Genomic DNA, 20000 nt, shown 5'->3' with positions numbered 1-20000 from the left:
TCCTTCAGGAAAACAAACAAACAAACACATGCTACTCACTGCATTTACATTATGCGTTATCAACCAAAATCTGTATCTGGGTTTTTTCCAAGACCACCACCAAGGCTCACGTTACAGGGACTTGGCTTTAAGTTCTCTTCTACAGAAAAATCTCTGAATTTTCATGTTAGCCAAGCAGGTAGATAGCTTAAAAATGCTTATGAGAGATGCACTGAGCCCACAGAAGCAGCATCTTCAGCCAGCACAGCCCTGATCCAGAGCAGCCTGCACACCCCAGCTTCTGCCAGGGGTGACCTGCTGCCCCACAGCCCTGTCCAGCCCCATTTAAACATCTCAACCCATCAAGATTCAACCACCCCTGTTGCAAGACAGTGTGTGCTTCCATGACAGCCCAAAGAAGGCCCACTCACCTCTCCAATCCCCTGCATACTCATCTTCAGGTTCCTTTCAAGTAGATAACAGAAGCCAGGCAGACCTGCGTACATTTTTACCACCACAAGGCATTACAAACAAGTACCTATTTCTTGTTGACTGTGTCTCTCTTTATTCCTTCACTCAATACCATGCAACAGTTAGAGATAAAGGCTTAACAAACTGCATCTGGTCGGACTCCAGTCCTGCACACAGAGCGATTTACATTGCCTGAATGGGACACAGTGTGAGAACGAAGTGTATAGAAGCTGTATTTGCAAAACCAGACACACTGCAGACCAACTGGAGTGGAAGCACCAGTGGCCCCCACCACACATCTCTGCGCCACGTGCAGCTTTATGAGGCCTGGAGGAACCACCAGGAGAAAAAACAGCCAGACCCACAGAGAGAAGCAGAGCACACATGCGTGACATGGCAGAGGGGAAGGCAGCAATGCTGCCAGCAGGACATGGGACCAAGGAACCTCAGGCCCCATGGCTAATGCTAAAGGGCCGCATGGTTCTATAAAGCCCAGGTAGTCTGCACTGTGAGATTCTGTCAGCCTCCTGGGATTCTGGCAGGACCAACAGACACCACTACACACTACATATTTCTTACCTAAAATACAGTTAATTAATATTAAAAGGCTGAAACTGATTCTCACAGGACAGCAAGCAGCCGCAGAGTTCACAAGAGGCTCGTGTTAAAGGTGGAAATTACTGTGGCAAAAAACACACTGGGGTTCCCAATGAGAGGAAGAGAAATTAAGCACAGCACTCCGACTCAGGAGACCACAGGTCAACCCAGCTAGGGAAATCACTCATTTGAATAAAATATTGAGTACTTAGCGAAAAAAAGGGAGCGAGGGGAATATGTGCATATGCAGGGGGAGGGGGGAGGAAGGAAAAGGGGAAAGCAATCCTTGTTATTTGAGCAGGGCATGCCTTTTTTTCTTGGCAATCTCTGCCTCCTCTTTTCAACAGACACATCCTTTGGGGCCTAAATTGTGAGTTAGACACATGTACGTAGAGAAACGGGCCTCTGTTTTCTGTATAACGACAGACTACTTATTTTTCAGTACAGACAACCCCTCATATCTGGTATTTAACTTAGATGTAAACTAGTCCCAGCAGAGCTACTCCTCTTAATGGCTCACACAACTTTGGAAGATGGATTTTTTTTTCCTGCTCTTGGCCTAGGCTCATCACTGATGTATTAACTCAAAACGACAGTGAACCTAAGTCTATTCAGTGGTGCGGGCTGGTGTTGAGTGATTGGGCTTTTTGGCAGACTCGCACTACTTGGGAAGTCAGGAGTGAATCAAAGACTATTACAGAGATACAGAAAAAACATTAGAGATTCTGACATACTCAATCCTTTCAAAATGTTTGATGCTTAGCTGTTCTCAAGTGACTCATGTGATTAATAAAGTAGATGCATTTGTCATCTCCTTGGACAGAACTACAAACGTACTTTGTTACGAGGGAAGACTAATAGGCTTTCAGAGAAACACCGCAGGTGAATACCACCCACAGCACTGCCGGCCTCCCCCAGCAGAAGAAAGATGTGCAGGGCAGCAGCATCCTTCCTTGGCTAAGAAGTCCCAGGAGCAATGGAAGATGAGGGATTCAGGACCGTGCATTATAGCTCAGGCCTGAACAGGCTCTGCTGTGTGTGGGCTCTCATAGAAGAAAGCACCTCGTGCTCCCAAGTCTTAGGTGAGAAATAATTAAGGCACAATGCTATTATTGCTTTAATTAATGTGCATATTTGTAAACGCTGGAAGCAATAGGACAGGGAGTTGTCCACCAGCTATTCACTGAAGCTTGTTTCTCTAGGTTCTCTTTTGAATCAACAAATCAACCAGGGTAAATGGGATGTGGCAGACTCCTTTTGCCACCTCACTCCCCCAGCCCATTCCTAATAGATGCAAATCTCATCTCTTGATTAAGACCTCAAGCAACACAGATTTCACAGCCTCCCAGAACTGTGAAGGGCTTGATTTTCTTTACCCTGGAAAGCTTCTTCTCATATCTAAATTAAATCTCTTCTGCTGTAAAGTATTCCCAATAGCACTTGTCCTAGCAAACACTGTCATTGGGAAGAAGCTGTCCTCCTCCTCCTGCCTGTAACAGCTTATTTACCAAAGGCTCCTCATATCTGCTTTCTTATTTTACTTTTACACGCTGATGCAGCCCCAGCTCAATCACTCTGTCCTCATGGGTGATGCCTTCCTGGCTCCTCAGCAATCCTTCTTGTCCTCTCTGGACATTCTGCAGCTGACCCATACATTTCCTAAGATGTGCCTCCCACCATCAGGCCCAGCACCGCCCCGGCTTCCGTCTCACCCAAGCCAAGCAGCAGGACAGACAACTTCTTATACCTGCTGGTCCTGCTGCGCCAGTGCAGCCAAGCACAACATTTGCCTTCTGCTCACAGAATAGCACTGTTGACTCTGCTCCATTCCATGAGAATTCCCTGATTATTTCAGAAGAGCTGCAACCCAACCACGTTCCAGATCTAAGAGGAAGCTTTGATTCCCTGCAGACCCCAAGAGCTCCCCATGGCACACCATCACTCCAGGCCTGCCCTCTCTCTGAGCGGTTTCACCAAGGCCAGGTGTTGGCGGATGGCTCTTAAGAGCAGCACACGAGATGTGACAGTGCAAGCTTACATGATCTCAGGATACGTCATCTGCTGCTCTCCGTGAGGCTCAGTGCGCTGCTACAAGAGGAAATGAGGTTGGTGTGACAGGATTTGTGCTTGACAAAACCATTTTAGCTTTGCTATTTATCTCCTTGTTATCTCCCAGCTGCCCACAAATAATTTATCTGTTGTTAAGTAGATTGATGTGCAATTCCTCAGCACTCCTCTCTAACAGGCTTTATGTTTTTTCTAGTTTTCCAGACCCTTCCATCACTGAGCAAAGACAGCAGTTATCACTCCCGAGACTGACTGGGACTGAACAGCCCAGAGGTTTGTCACAGAGCTGACATGAGCAATCAGAAAATGTCCCACTTACCCATACGTTCTCTAGCTTGCTTATTCCAGCCCAAGACTGCAGTCCTTACAACTTTGCATTCATTGTCTACTGCTTTTTCAGGGCAGGGCAAAGAGCAGTAGGGGGGAAAAGAAAGGGCATCAGGCATTTTGCTCTTCAGTTTCACCTATCAAGAACTGCTTCTCTGCATCAAATCCAAGGCCAACACATTCCCTTTGGCTCTTTTTCCACTATTCTCATCTCCAGTTAGAGCCCAAGTCCCATTCTGTGCCATAGCTTTGCTCATTTTGTTGCTTTATGTTTGTCATAAGCTTTTGTACTCATCTTTAGTAAACTCAGTTCCAGTTTCTCAATGCTTCCCTCATGTGCCTGAGGTCACCATCTCTTTCACTTGCACCTCTCATCATTCCTGAGTAATAAGAAAACATCTTTGCATCAGAAATACAGCCTCTGTGACGAGCCACAGATTTCCCCGTATGCCTTTTAGAGTTGCTTCCCATTGGATTTTATAACTCAGAGTCCACTAAATCACAGTACGCACATATGTACCAGGTGGGAAAGACACACACACAGCCAAGGCCCCAAACTACTGCAAAAATACAGTGCTTTGATCTTAGAATTTTGTTAAAATAGAGGCATCTGGAAGAGAACATCCCTGGCTTTCATTCCCTGCTCTGGGCTCTCTTTCAGGATCTCAGAAAAGCTATTAAACCCACATTCCTTGACATGCATCTAAATGGAGAACACACGTATCTAACTCACAGTGTTACACAGCGAAAAAAATTAAGAAAATGTTTATAAACACATCTGAGATCTCTGGATCAAACCTACTCTAACAATTGGAAACTCCTGGCTAAGCTTACCGAGAGGCAGCAGAGAACCGAGAATTGGGAGCCTTGTATTTCTTTTCGATGGAACATTGGAAAGATTTGCTTTCTTCTACAGCTTGCCAAGCTGCAATAAGAACCATATTTTCTGCATGAAATTTAACACCCAAAAGAGACCGTGAAGGACCAGAAGGTCTCCTGTCCCTCTACACTTATTATGGCTGTGAGCTCCATCAAGCGCATGGAAAGAACACACTCTAGCTTGCCTTCCTGGATGTAAATACAGAGAAGTGCCTTCATCTGTATGCTGAAGCAAAGAACAAAAAAGACCTGCAGACCTTATTAAATGAGCAATCAAAAGAAAAGAAGTGGCAGAAGTACATAACTGCAGTATGGGAGTTCAGGCAGAGCCTTTTTTACACACTTTATAAATTCCGGTTTTTATGTCCATTTTCCTTTGAGAACTCAATGAAAAAAAGATCCCCATCTCCTCTGACACACTGAGGTTATTTGGTTACTCCCAGATCTGATTCAATTGGTATTAGTGGTCTATGCTACACGTCATCATCAGCCAAGAATATCTTTCAAGAAACAATATCAAAGTAAGACACCTGCTCAAAATATGCTTTTTATCTCTCTTCTGCTTTCCATCATGCAGCTTTACCTATTAAAGCATCAGATAAGCCAGAGAAAGTGAGCACGGATACTAACCGCAATATAGAAATTGTTCATGTTTCTCTATGAGGGTGCGCAACCCACCGAGCGCAAGCAGCTGCTCCAGGTCCCAGCAGGAGGCTTCCAGGCACCAAAGTGATGCTCCAGGAGGTCTACATGAGCCATAGCCCTGCTGTGCAGGGGAAACCTAGAACATCAGGCCCCCAAGGCAGCTTGTGCTTTTACATAGAATAAGCAAGCCCAACTGATTCTTGCAGAGTTCAGTCTTTAAATAAAGCAAACGCTGAGGAAGGCTCTCTTTTGTTTATAAGAGTTTGCCTCCCAAATAACTGCTATGCACTCGTCTTAAGGACAACATTTTCCAACAGCTCAGCCCTATGGATGCCTAATGGATCCTCTGGGAAGGCCCCTGGGGGATGGCAGGACTTCAGCACCATCTCTGCTCCATCACACAAACCTTGGCACCCAGCCCCCAGCACCGTGGGTCCCAAGGAGGTCGCTGCATTAGGGAACATTGTTTACACTGAAAGAGCCAGCTTCAGCATCACACCTCAGCCATCCTTCTGCAGTGCCCTGCTGGAAAGCTATGAAGTGAGATCAAATCTGCAAGAAAATCAGGACTGCACAAGCAGGAGGATGAACAAAAGCTGCTCTCATGCTGGAAAGAACCCTACTTCCCCCCTGCCACCCTTCACTTCCCAGCTATTTTAAGAAGTTCAATCAAAAATATAGTTTTTTACATACTTACATACATACATATACATATATATATATACATATATATATATGTTGGTTTGAATGCATGAAGCTTGGTTGAACCCAACTGCAATCTCGGACAGACTAGAGATGTTAACTCCCCTGGCAGCCTGCCACCAGGAGCACAGTGCCAACCTCTGCAGACTTCCAACAGGAAATTAAATAACTGCTCTGTTGGAAATACAAACCCATTTACGGTGGTCAGACCTGCACTTTCCAAAACAATGACAGAGTTTGTGTGCTAGGAAAATGTGTAGGAAGATTTAGCCAAAGGAATATGAAACAAAGCCTTATGAAAAGGTGTTACACACTGTGCTACAAATTATAGCCTTGTCAGGTGTGTTTCCTGTCCTGAGGCGTAGCTAGAAACACTTGGATGGGTCTTACAGAGTATGGCTGTACACATACACACAGCCCACAGCTGGAGATTAACAGAACTGCTACACTCAGAGCTTTCTATATTCTGTCATTTACCCCTCGAAAGTGTGGTGGGCAGCTCCAGAGCACTGCCGGATGCTTGGCAGTCCTCACTTTATTTAACCTGTCAATGTGACTTTTGGTCAAACCTTTCCCCTGGGCCACTCTTCCTTCTCGCACTTCATTTCATGTTTAAGGCAAACTCCTGCTGCAATGGAAGACTCAGCCACTGACATCCCCTCCGCTGAGATTCAGACCATAAAACTATCAGAGAAAGGAAGCTGGGTCTTACCAGGCGTTCGCACACAGCCCAGACTGTGGCATATGTCTTGTGTAAGGCCCACAGGAGCTACCGACAATAGAAACAATATTAATAGGTAGTATTCTTTAGCAAATCGGAGTCTCATCTTTGTTCCTGCCACCCTGCTATTAAGACTTTTCCCTTTGTTTGATACCAACAGAACCAGTCCAGCACAGCTTACCTGCCTGCTGATGAAAACTCCCTGTAAATAGCCCAGTGTTGCAGGCAGAGATTTTTTTTTCCCCCTGTGAACTCCTTACACCTTCCAGGGGCACATCCTGCACCAGTCCTTTGGTCTGCATGGAGGTGGGGAAGCAGCAGCACATCTGCAGACAGCAGGAAGGCAGTGGCAGGGATAGGGCCTGGGAAAGGCTCCCAGAGCCCCTAGCTGCCCCCCCAGCACTGGCCAGGTCTCACTTGCAGGTCTCATCCTCACAATTAAAAGCAATTCCAACTCTCACTCACTTAGGCCCTGATCCAGAAAGGCACTCAAGTGAATATCTCGCTTTAAACACAAAAGTAATTCCATTTAAATCAACTGGATGTCTCCACTGTTTACAGTTACGATATACGTTTAAGTGCTTTGCTGGATTGGGGCCTTAAGCAGAGATTGTTTTTTAACACTTTCTTCAGCGCATCTCGCCAGCTCCTGGTGCCTCACCAAACTCATCTCTTTTCCATCCGCTGCATCTCCCGTTGTTTCCTGAACAAACACAGATGTCCCCACTCTCTGCACATAGCAGTAATCAAGGAACCAGCAGATATCACATTAAAAAGCAAGTTACTGTTTTCAAAGCCTCAGGACCAGAGTGAATAAAAGATACTCACTGTCAATAGAAGAAAAAGGGCAAACGTAGGCAATGTGCATACGCTGCGGAACAGAGGGAAAACCAAAGCAGGCCTGCAGAGCTGGAACAATTTGAGGCACTTTTCATCACCACAGCCATTGCCTCCGTAAGGAGATAAGCGGGAGGAGCTCTCACTTCTTGCTTTAGCAGACAAAGCACCATATTCCGCCATAAGACTTGCCCAGGAACATCTGCAGCCACAACGTATGGAACAGCTCTACCAGCAGCAGCCCAGCATCCCCAGCAGTGTGCTGCGCAGAGCAGCCCCTGCTGCAGGCACCCACAGCATCCCCAAAGCAGGGAGACAAAGCAGGGAAGCCCAAAAGCCCCGCGGGCTGGATGCTGCAGCATCACTATGGATGGACAGAGAGGCACTGGCAGCCTCAGCCCCCGCTCCTCCACTGCTGCAGAGAAACTCATCACACAGCAATGGAATTATTTAAGTAACCAATAAAAGGGCTTCTCTTCAATCAGAGATGAAGGAACTGCTGAGGCAGACCTCTAAACAGTCAGCAGGGGATGACTTTGAAAATGCAGGGCTCCTAAGGGCCATGAAAAAACAGAGGAGAAAAGAGATTAGGGAAGAGGAAAGAAACAGCATGAGGAGGAAGAAACATCACGTGCTCTGCTAACAGCACTTCTTAATTAAAAGAGTACAACTCCGGCTCAGCAAGCAATGTTACTGCGCATCCCTGCAATAACAACGCACATTTGTTTTAAAGGGATACATTCCTGCTCTGCAAAATGCTGAAGGACCCTCATTCATCTGGTTACAGTATGTCAGAGAGCTAACGACATCACAAAAAGATAATCTCTGGAAAGCCTGTGCTGTTACTCATATATTGAAACATAAGTAAGATATTATTGGCTTGGAGGCTGTCAAGGCTCTTTGTGTGCTTCAACAGAAGTTGAAACGAGACATTAGCCAGCCCCACGGAAAGGCTCCCATTGGACACCGGGAAACGCAAAGCCAGGAATCCTTTGGGGTGTTGACATTACTTTTCTAAACGAAATCGTTACAAGCATAGTTCCCATTTGCATAAAGATAATTTTATTTGAGATACAAAGCTTCTACTATAAACAAAGTTCCCGAAAGAAAAACAGGTCAATCGTTTTAGCTGACATGCCAACATTAAGCTGCACCTCTCTCGTTTGCTAACGCCATTCAGAGGGTTTGGGCACGTGCACATCTGCAATTCTGCTGCCCCCCACTACATCCTCCCCTGAAAACATAAACCGCTACAGATGGATTTCTTGCTTCTATTTTTAATAACCCCAGTCTCTAAAACAACCTGGAAAGTAAGGAAAAAAGCACCAAAACCTGCACTGTCATTAGTGTGCCTGCTCTGTATTAACCCAGACACGTCTCTGCCTGGAAACAAATTGACTGCATCTCTTGGTAAATCAGTCACACCGCGGGTAATATACCAACCATTCCCTAGATTAAAGAATAAGCATCTGCTTATAAACACAAAGCAACTGAAGAGCTGCCACTGCTGCATAACTTCATGCTATGCTGTGTTTCTCTGCTGTTCATCATGTGCACGTAAGAACTGAACCATACCACGTTTCGAGCACCAGAGCAAGATGCTCATTTAGGACTGCAGCTGCCCCGTGCTTTTGGCACACGTACAAAAAAAGAAATGCATATGAATGCAAAGTGTTTCATGGTTCAGTTATGAGTAACAACTGCTTCTTGTCCATGCTTTGTAGGTGCACTCTGCCTTCCAGGTATTCTGCATTAAGCAGCACAAGCCCTGCAACACGCTTAGATAGTGAAGAGATTGGAGGCTTGCTGAACCAAGGGAAGTGGAAACTTTCAAATCATGGACTCTTCAACAAAGACAACTTATTAGCAGCATTGGTCACAGTATGCATTTATTCTGCATTTACATTAGCATAAGGAAGAACAGGTTTGCTCAAAATATCTCTCTATAGCTTCAAAGTTTCAATTAAGCAAAGCATATCCCAAAATTAAAGGGATGTTAATAGAAAACATCCAAGCAGATGTTGGCTGACACAAGAATACGCTCAAACCCAAACAAAACCCCAAGGCTTTGAATTGCCAACAGAAATGATTCATCAGAGCAGCTCTGCAGTACTGCCCCAAAGAGCGCGCTGCTCCCCATAGAAGAACCTGAGTGAAAAGGCCCAGGATAGAAAGGGGCTGCCAGAACCTCACCTGCCAGGTACACCCTTCTTCCAAGGCATTTTCACCTGGGCTCATACCCAAAATACACCACAGAAGCCCCAAATCCCAGAACATCAAAGATGAATGTGCACAAAATATCCAGAGGGTTCTCCCCTCTGCTTCTACGGACTAAAGTTTGATAGATTTGGGTGAAACAGAAAAAAACATAAGATTTAAAAAGCCCTTCTTTTACATACACCAAAAATGACTCCTCCTTCAGAGTATTGGATTTTGCATCACTTCAGAAAAGACCGAAGAAGCCACAGGGGAGGTGAGAAAGCAGGACCTGTTTTCCAATCAAGAGTTTTAATTTAAATAAACCACATTAAACGTTTCCTCCTTTCTTTATTTATATGCCTCCCAAAGGTGAACAATAAGTTAATGCTCAGAGAACTCCTACCACTCTCCTTGAGTTGCACAAGCAATTACTTCAAGAACTGTTCCAGTTCACATCAGCTTTCATCAAATATTATAAATGCCTTCTTGGTATACATTAATTTCACATTTAAAAACAAAAGTGCTTGTTTTGAACCACGCATCCAGCCTGGGAAGCATCTCCAGTAGGAATAAAGAGTATCTAATCACCAGGATGTAGCCCAGCTCTGTGCTAGTGGTTACCAGGCAAAACGAGAAGCCTTTTCCATTTCATAACATATTTCTTTCCAAAAAGGAAAAAAAAAAAAAAGGTTAAGGTTGGTAGAGGGCATGAGAACACGTATGGAAGAAGAAAAGAAACCATTTGCATCTGGCTGTTCATTTTAACCCCATTATGGTATGAAAGTCATGCAAAGGAGGCTGGATAATATTTTGTTTAGTGAAATCAAATACCCCCCAAGCAGACACTTTCCTGTATGCAAAGCGTTTGCTCTCTCCCTTCCCCCAAAGAGCTCTGCGAGAATAGACCCCATCCTCTCATATGGCACTTAAATGACAGTCGTCTTTCATCCCTGAAAGCTGAGACAGCTACACCTCGCAGTGCGGATCAAAACCTGCCTGCTCCCATGGCATTTGGGCAGGAAGCAAACGCAACACTATCTGCTGCCTAAGGACAAAATCCCAAGTATTCACATTTCACACGTCCTGCAGCGGACACCTCACGGCTCTGGGAAAGGGGGCACGGCAGGACTCAGCTCTCACCATGTGCCGGGCATGTTTCCTCTGCTGCACAGCCCTGCAGAAGCAGCAGCACATGGCCACCATGGCCCAACTGGGTGCTGGAGCTGAAATACGCTGAACTTCCATTTCTTCAAAGCACCACGTGTCCTTTCAGTCCCAGCAAAGTCAATGAGAACAGCCGCACTTCTCCGCTCTCAGGACCAGAATTTCCAGGACACCCCGTCCCGAAATCTCTTTCCATAGCAGAGATCAGCTGACCACTATCACTGCAACACTAAACATGTCTGGAAAAGCAGCAGCATTATCTGCTCTGAGAATGACTAGAATGGATTGCATATTGAAAATGAAGAAAATCAAGGTGATCATTCAGTTTGCATCCAACACCTGGCAGCAGATCATCATTTACCACACCGAGCTCATGCTAACAGTGTAAAGAAACACCTTTTGGGTGGTAACATCACCGTGCACACGGGATGGACCTGCACTGCACAACATCACTTTCACACTGAGACCTGCTCCCTGCTTCCCTCAGAAGTCCCAAGAAAGCTGTTCAGAATGACTCCAGGGGCCGAACTTGGGACAAACCAACTTTCTCAAACAGTGAGAGAGGCCACTTTTTATCTCTCATTCAAATAAAACTGACATGCTGACCAGCTTCAGACCCCTGTGTGCCCTCATATGTTCCAGTTGTTCAAACCCAAGAACACTACAGAAAAAAAATACAGCCCTGGGGTTGTTTGCATGGCTTTAAGCAAAAGCATTTTTAATAGAAATATCAAATTTTCAGGTTATTTTATAAGATCCTGAAGGGAACAACACTTGAGTCAAAGTCAGCTGGAAGACTGAGAGTTCATTAAGCTTGGCTGACTGAGAGCTACTGCCCGCTGTATTTCCTGAAAGATAGTTGTGGATTCTTTATGGGACTCAGGCAAAAGAACCTGTCTGGCCCTGGTGCTGCAGCTGGATATTTTCACCTGCCTCACTTCATTGCTGAGCCCTGGAGGACCATATCATAGAACCATAGAACAGCCTGAGTTTAAAAGGACGATAAGGATCACCTAGTTTCAAAGCCCTGCTACGTGCATGTAGGATCTCCAGCACAGCAAAGCTGGCAGGGCTGAGATAGCATTTCCCTTCTGTACTGAAGTCATCTTCCTCATCATCATCCACCACCCCTGATGTCAGCACATCATGGTAGGAGCACAGCCACAAACAGCAGGATAAGAGACCTGATGAAATGAAGGCTGAATTAGCACAACAATCCTTCCTGAAGATAAGTGTCTTCTCAAGGAGCCTGACACCAACTCCTGCGAGCAAGGGAAGAGAAAGAAGTGGATAAAGCCAGCTTCCATGGGACAGCTCAACAAAAGCAACAGAAAGCCGAGCCTCCGTATCACCACATAACTATCCTTTGTCATATTTCAAAGGACATCACAGTTCTGACAGATACGCACACAGACACTTCCCAGCAAATTACACTGGATGTATACACACGTAATCCCCTGCTTGCAAAGTAGAGACAGAATTCTTCCCCTAGGCCTTTCCAGTTATTACAATTAGTCCATGTGAAGTTACCCTTGATGATCTGCTGAGATAACGGCTGCCAAAGGGAGCAGCACAACCGAACCTCCGACAATTACAGGGTTTGGGCAGGAGATGGCTGTACAGCTGACAAAAAATAGCTCAAGTACAAAACTGTGCAGAACCCTACGGGCTGCAATTTCCCCAAATCAAAGGCAATGGCAGCATTGTTCTTGCTAGGATGACCCTTGCTGGATGCGTGTCTGTGATGCCTGGGGCCACGAATCCAGTCATTCACTGACACCACGGGAAGAATGGTGCCATTTGTGCTTGTGGGCAGGCTAAATCTTTTGGGAAAAAATGGGCTGCTCTTAGAATTACCCGTGGATGTTAAAAGCTGGATGGGACCGATATTCCAGAGGTTTCCCTGGATAATCATAATGCAGGCCCAAAACTTTGACCCAGCTCTCAACAGCTCCAAGCCCAGGGTCTTCAGAGTGGCTTCAAATACTACTTACTACATTTTCAAGACACATCAGTGAGCTTCACCAGAACTACTGCGACATTCACAGATCCACAGATCACAGATTCCGGCATCAGGAAGACAGTTCTGACCACTGCCAAATCCGGCTCCCCATAAGGTCCCACTCAGGAAGGAAGGACAGACGGCTTTGTGCCCAACCTGACACACCTGAGTAGACCTGAACAGCACAACCAAAACCAAAAAGCAAAAGCAAATCCATCCCACTTTGCCACTCCCTGGGAATATTCAGCGTAAATTTGAACAGGTTGGTCAGAGAGGTTCTCATATTGGGAACAGCTCGCTTGGCTGCTATGGCAAGCAAGGCACCAAGGATCTTAAGAGCAGCCCATGTGGAACGTCAACATTTCTGCATATAAAGCGCTCCCAAGCTTTGGGAGCTTCCTACTGCTGGTCAGGGTTCATCGTACAACCAGTCATAAGGGTCAGAAATATTCATCAGGATTTAAAGATTATGTGAAACAACAACAAAAAACTCTCAAGACCAGAATGTGAAACCATAAATCACATCCTACAAACAGAGTCTCCAAGGAAAAACGGCACTCAGATATCATCTGCCCCCACATAACTGAAGAAAATCAGGAGAATGTCTTCTTTTGATCCCTGATGAATTAGACGTTTGCTAATGACCGAGATTCCTCTGTAATGAGAGGATGCCTTTGCAGCTTCTTCCCTTGCCTGGGCCTCTCTTTGGAGCCCTTACCTAACAGTAGGGGCTAAAAGAAGCCAAAAGCCTTTGGCATTTCATAGCCGGGCCTCCAACCACCTTCCCAATGCCTCACACTGTGCTACAAGTCTGGTTTATGCATATGTCGCATCCTACCTTGCCTAACAGCACGAAGAACACGTGCTCCTCAACACACAGCAACACACTGCGTGCAGAAAATAGAGGGAGGGGATAAATGATGGCAGCACCCAACACAGCGGAACGAGCCCTACCTTCCAGGACACAGCCCTGCAGGGAAGGCTCCATGCTGCCTTCTGATGTCCTACACCAGGTTCCAATTATTCATCTCTTACCCGGCTTTGGATTTACTTATTTGAAAGGATACTATTTTAACAATAAATCTCATGGACAGCGTTAATTAAAAGCCAAAGCTTGCCCTGAGCTGGACTCCCAAAGTCTACAAGAATGTTCACAGTCCATTCATTTATTCCAGCATTGTGTCAGTTATTAAATTACAGTAAATTAAAAACACAGCGACAGACCAATAGCGAAAATAAGTGAGCTGGCTGCATCTCACTTACAAAGGTTGCTCTGACCAACTGCCAAGAAAAGTGAATTTAAAGGCAGGGGGCCCTGAGTTTGCACACACAGTCATGGCCCCAGCAATGCTGGCACCCTGCAACCAGAAATGCTGATGCAATGCAGAGCAAGGGGGACCATGCCCCCAAACCACTGCTCCAGAGCAGGCAGGGTGCAGAAAGCATCAGCACTGTGATGAAGCTGGGAGCTGCTTTCAAGCAGAGCTATAAAAGTAGAAAGAGAGATGAGTAGAGACACAAGAGCCAACGGTCAGAGGCACTGACTGACCAAGTGCTGCCCTGTGGCCTTTTGAATGTTTGGAGTGACATAAATCAATTTCCCCAACAAATCAGCTGGGAATTAAACAACTTCACGCTGCAGGCAGAGCTCCCTGTGCTCCATTCGCTCTGCAGATAAAGGGATGTCCCTGTCACACTGCAAAGTTGTGCTAAATTTGCCGGAAAGAGAACGCATTTAAAGCTAACTAAATAAAACCAAAACACATGGAATGAATCATGAGCATAGAAAATAAAACGCACAGGACGCTTGTTACTTATACACTACATCAAGAAGGCAGAGTAAACAAAACAATTACAAAGATAATTCCTTTTATTTGAGGCCAAGTTAATTTTGGAGAAGAGATGTTCAACCACGATAACTGACCTCCTTCTGCAAAAGTTGGGAGAGGGAATAAAAACTGCTGTAAACACAGTATGGACTCCTCAGTGCTCAGATAGGTGGGGACTCTATAAGGGCATCGTGGACGAGAGCAGTGTTCACAGCACAATGAAGAGGATATCTGTCCTTGAAGAGGAAGGTGGAGACAGCAGCTCTGCAACAAGGACTGAGATAAAAGTGCATCAAATCAGCTCTGATCCCACTTTTCTGCCTCCCAGCTAAAATTTCTGCTCTATTCTGGAGGATGCAACAGCAGTCATCTCTGAGGACAGAACTGCTGGCACTGGAACAGGTTGCCCAAGGAGGCTGTGGATGCCCCATCCCTGCAGGCATTCAAGGCCAGGCTGGATGTGGCTCTGGGCAGCCTGGGCTGCTGGTTGGTGACCTGCACACAGCAGGGGGTTGGAACTGGATGAGCACTGTGGGCCTTTGCAACCCAGGCCGTTCTATGATTCCAACTGAACTCAATAATTAAAAAAGCCAACCTCCTGGCTCCAAGTTACTTATTCCACAAGTGTTCAAACATGTGGATGCTGAGGCTGTAAGAAAGGCAATGCAAGCATCAGAACACAGCTTCACCTCTGCCAGTCATGTTCAAGAGGTGATTCACTGCTCACTTTGCAGCTCAGAGCAGCAGAGTGCAGGCACAGATTGCTTGTATGCAGGTGGACTGAAAACAAAGCTCCATCCAATGCAAGAATCCAAGGACAGTACTGAAACTCCATTTAATCTGTTGTGTGAGAAAGACGGGAATACTCCCACTTGATCTCATGGGGCATACCGAGTCCAGACTTGTTCCTTATTTTTCTTTTCCAGATGTCTGAATATCTGAAGGACTCCAATGTTAGCAGTTCCATACCATGCTAATATTTGCAAAAAGCAGTCTCTTGCAAGCTGTTTCAGATTACCAACACACACCCAGTGCATGCTGCTTATTCTTTGTTCGACTTGGTACCACTCTTTGTTACCGAACAACGATATCCAAGTGCTTCCTCATCCACAGTGCTAGGAGGACATCGAGACCTCTGTCACGCTGCCCTTCTCAAACACACTTCAAACTTACAAAGACATCCCCCAGTCCAGCCTTGTCACAGCGCTCCAAAATTCCCCACGCCACCCTGGGGTTTCCTTCTTATCCAACATTCCTTATCCTCCCATCGCTATCTGCCCCTGCTTTTGTGTCAAAGCCTTTGAGAAGAGCAGCCCTATCAACAGGCACTCCAAGATTCTGCTCACAAATCAGACAAAAACTCCCTGGAAGACGGTGGAAAAGTCACTTGAATTGAAGGTACTTTAATGTAGCACATACAGTAAGAGCTTCTCCGTAGTGTCAGGGCCAGAGGAAACAAAACAGTACAAAATAGTAACCCGCAGCCTCTGCCTGCCATCAACTGATCCATGTACAACTGGAAGCGTTTACACAGTTTACATCATTTAAAGCAACATGGGAAGGTGGCGGTGATACCACGAGGTATTATGAATGGGCAGCCTTGCTTCCATGTGTTTCCAGGCTGGGCACTCGAAAGCTGGGCTAATGAACAATGCCTTCTCCCTACCAATGGCATCCCCTCTTTTACCTAGACGTGGCCAAAAGGCTGAAGCACAAAGATTCTCTTCAAAGTGCTATCAGTCCAACGAGAGATGAAGCACTGGATGTGATGTTAAAAAGGCTCTTGCAGAACGTCTCACTGACTGCATCACCCCATCAGCTCCCCTTATCGCATGGCCCCTGGGCTGTCCTGTGCCTTATGGCCTCTGATGAGGTTTTGGAAGTGGTCACCTCCCTAAATCAGGAGAGCTCCAATGTCCTCCCAAGCTCAGAGATGAACAGAATCCCGTGGGCAGCGCACCATCCTGCACACTGACCCTCACAGCTGAGCAGCCCAGGGCAAGACAGTGCTGTCTCCAATCTCAAGCTCCAAGTGTAAGGAAAGCATATCCTCAGCTATTCCCAGCCTCCAGAGGCAATGTGTGATGAGATTATAAAGTTGTAGAACATTTTCCCTCACTTATCTCTGATCTTTCATTTCCCATGGCCTGCTGCCGTGCTGCTCCTCACTGTCCCCTCCCAGCCCAGCAAACAGCAGATGTGCAGAGTGCTGGGACGGGGCAGGACGGCACACCACACACCCCCACAGGAGAGGGGCAGGGGGCGCAGGAAGGACTGGGAAGGATCAGTTTCTCCAGATGACCTGACCGGCTTGGAAAAAAAAAACAACAACTTTTAATAAAATGCAGGTTTCCACCAGGGCCTCCACCAACTGCTTTCTCAAGATCCCATCTTCTTATGAAGCCGCAGCACTGCACATTGGGATGGCTACATCCCACTGTAAACATGGTACCAAAGCCTTGCCACAGAGCAAAAGCAGGTCCCTGTACAACACAATGCACTGGCAGCACTGTAACAAATGTACAACACCCACACTGAGCTCCAGCACCTCTGCTGGACTGCGCCCTGCCCTGGAGCACTGCGCCTTGCTTTAATATTGCGTCTGCTTCTTACTGTTGCTACCCTTCCCTTGCACCGAGGTCAGACATCTCCTGCCTTTGGCTGAGCACCACCTCTGCTCTGAGAGACAGTCACAACGTGGAGAGCAGCTGCATTTATTTAGGGGCTTTAATAAAGAGTTCTCCACTCCAGGGCACTTCTCTGCGCCTTAGAAGATCACATCACTGCGTTTCCCCCTGTTTCCATGGAGCAGCATCCAGTGTCACACCTCGGGGTTGCTTTTCTCCTCCTCCACTCTTTGCCTAGATTCAGGTATTTGTACTTAACATCCACACTCCAGCTTTCAGATGCTTCTCAACCCTGATCTAATTTGCAGCCTTGGAGTTCCTGTGTATCCACAATCAGCAGGGCAGCCCCAGCAGAACTTAATTAAGAAACAAATGAACGACCTGAAGATCACCTGTTGATACTACAAGGAACTCCCTCCAAGAAACACCAGGCTACAATCAAGGTCGATGAGACAATCTTCTCTCATCCTTTCATAGGCAAGTCAAGGAAGTGGACAGTTGGTGTCCACTCTAATACTCCTCAGGCTTCTTCCACTGCAAGCCATCACAGAGGTGCACAACACTGAACAATAACAAAGCTGGAGAGGTAATATCTACAGTCATCTCAGATGCTGCAAAGAATAAAAACCTGTCCAAGTTAGAGAGTTCCCATTCCTTACATGCACGGCAATGGTGTGGTTTTAATCAGAACGCCGTCGGGCTGAGCTGCGAGCACCCTTGGGAAGAACACGCATTACAGACAGCACCAACATACAAAGGAAAATGTGCTTTTTGTTTTGTTGTGCTCTCTGCAAGGAAAGGTCACGGACAAAAAAAAAAAGGAAGCAGGGGAACTAAAGGAGGTAAAAAAAAGAAGAGCTTTTGGAAAGCAACGCAGCAGAATAGCTTTGGTCAGCTGGCAATCTCAGCTCAGACTGCTCAGCATCCTGCCCATAGCACGGCCGCATCCCGCTGCTCCTGCATGCAGGGCACTCTGTGCACAAATACAGGTGTGGATGTTTCACTAATTACCCCGATTCTTCTACAAAACCTAAACCTTAAACATTTGGAGGGGGAAAAAAACACAGCATAGGGCCATAATGTGGCCACAGGGATGTAAATATAATCCCTTGTTCTACCCGTGAGCCAATATGCTACTTTTTTTTGCCAAAGACATCAGTTATGATATAAGAAATACTTCAGCGTGGAAAATAATTGCATGCTAACGACTGTGTTAGCAGTCATTAATTACCACATGCGCACTAAAGTGAAGCCACGATGAAAGATCCTTCCCAGCAGAACTCGCAATGAATGGCTGTGGGGTTTCCTTTCCCTCCGGGCTCTCAGGAGCCCGTAAGACTTCACAGCACAACCCAACGTTCGGAACTTACGCCGAAGCAATAAGAGGGGAAAAAAAGCCACCCGCTAACTACAGCCACTGCCGGAGCCGCACCGCCTGCACACTCAGCTCCGCACCGCGCCGTGCGACGCTCCTCGAGCTGCCTTTGACGTTTCTATCCCGCCGAGCAGCTGCCGGAGCGCTCCGAGCCGCAGCACTCGGCCCAGCCCCGAGCAGCTCCTCCAGCCCCGCGCAGCCCGACCTCCCTTCACCGTCCTCTCCCTGCCCGTCCCGGCGCCGCGCGGCCGCTCCGCCCAGCACAGCCCGCAGCGGCGGCCTCGCGCAGCCCCGGCGTGCTGCAATCCGCGCTCGGTCAAGCAACGGGACGGGACGCGCCCTCCGAGCGAGGCGGAGAGGCGCCCCGCGCGGCCGTGCTTTCAGACAATCGCGCTGACGAACTTTACGGGACGGCGAAGCATCGCCCCGAAGTCGCTCCCCGCGGTGCCGCGGTTTCCCCCCCCGAGCCCGGCCGAGTTCCGGAGCAGCCCGGAGCCCACCGCCCCGCGCTCGGTCAGCGTGCAGCCCGTTGCGGTACAGCGCAGCTCCTCGCTCCGCGGCGCCCCGTCCGCGCTCAGCGCAGCCCGCTCCCGTCGCGGCCGCCCCTCTTACCTGGCGTGGTGTCCGCCGGCTCGGCCCGGCTCCCCGCGCGGAGCAGCAGCAGCAGCAGCGGGAGCAGCAGGAGCCTCCCGTCCCCGCCGCCCGGCTGGGGCGGCTGCCGCATTCCTGAGCCGACGCCGCGTTACTCCGGCATCCACAGCGCAGCGCCGGCGTCCCGGCCCGGCCCGCTCAGCGCCGCGGGGCCGCCTCTCTTCTCCTCTCGCCTCCGTCCGTCCCGCGCCGCGCCCTCGGGGCTGCGCTCTGCCGGCGGGCGGGGAAGGCGGCGCGGGCGGCCGCCTCAGCCCTCACTTGTCACTTTCCGCCCGCTCCGCTCCGCGCGCGGCCCGGCCCAGCCCCGGCGGAGCCCCCCTCGCGGCCCGGCCCTGCGGCGCCCTCTGCCGGCCGGACCGCGCGCCGCCTCCCGCCCCGCGGCCCCGGGGGGGCGCTCGCTTCGCGCCGCCGGGCGCCATTTTGCCCCGCTCGGCCGTCGGGGCTCCGTAAGGAGCGGGTTTGTGGGAGGGCCGGAACGGGCCCCGACGTGACCTGTGTGCCAGGGCGTCCCACAGCGCGTCCCGCTGAACTCTTTGGGTGCAGCGCTTTGCTTTTCATATCGCGTCCGTTGAAATGAGGCGCAGAAACCACGAACGTACGGTCCGGGGAAGCCATCTCTCTGCTGCCCGTCTCGCGCAGGTTGAGAGCTTTGCAGGTTTCCCCTCAGCGAGCTCCAAACCCACCACGCATCTCCTCTTCCTGACAGCCAGGAGCTCAGCAGCCCACCTGGCACCTGAGGAGCTCCTTTCAACCCTCCCTGCCACAGTGAAATCCACATTTAACACGCTAATTATCTGCAAGCTCCATCCCCTCCGCTGCCCCTGGCGCCGTCCCGGTCCGTTGTGCCGCGGCTGCCGTCGGGGGGCCGAGGGGCTCTGCCGAAGGAGCTGGAGCGATGGCTGCTCTGCACTCGGAGCGATCACACGTG

General features: G+C 48.3%; 1 protein-coding gene across 2 annotated transcripts in view; it reads right to left on the bottom strand.

The window, feature by feature from the left end:
* The window catches only part of ROR1 (receptor tyrosine kinase like orphan receptor 1), a 126859-nt gene extending 107524 nt beyond the window's left edge, over positions 1–19335 (bottom strand). For both annotated transcript variants that reach the window (XM_072343176.1, XM_072343177.1), the window contains exon 1: positions 19034–19335. In XM_072343176.1, the coding sequence (XP_072199277.1) occupies positions 19034–19145 (112 nt within the window). In that variant the 5' untranslated portion in view covers positions 19146–19335. The remainder of the gene's footprint in view (positions 1–19033) is intronic.
* Between the last annotated feature and the right edge of the window lie 665 nt (positions 19336–20000).

The sequence above is a fragment of the Excalfactoria chinensis genome, chromosome 8 (genome assembly GCF_039878825.1).
Source record: "Excalfactoria chinensis isolate bCotChi1 chromosome 8, bCotChi1.hap2, whole genome shotgun sequence".
NCBI classification, from domain to species: Eukaryota; Metazoa; Chordata; class Aves; order Galliformes; family Phasianidae; genus Excalfactoria; species Excalfactoria chinensis.
Note: the sequence above shows the minus strand (reverse complement) of the source record. Positions and strands in the feature narration are given on the sequence as shown.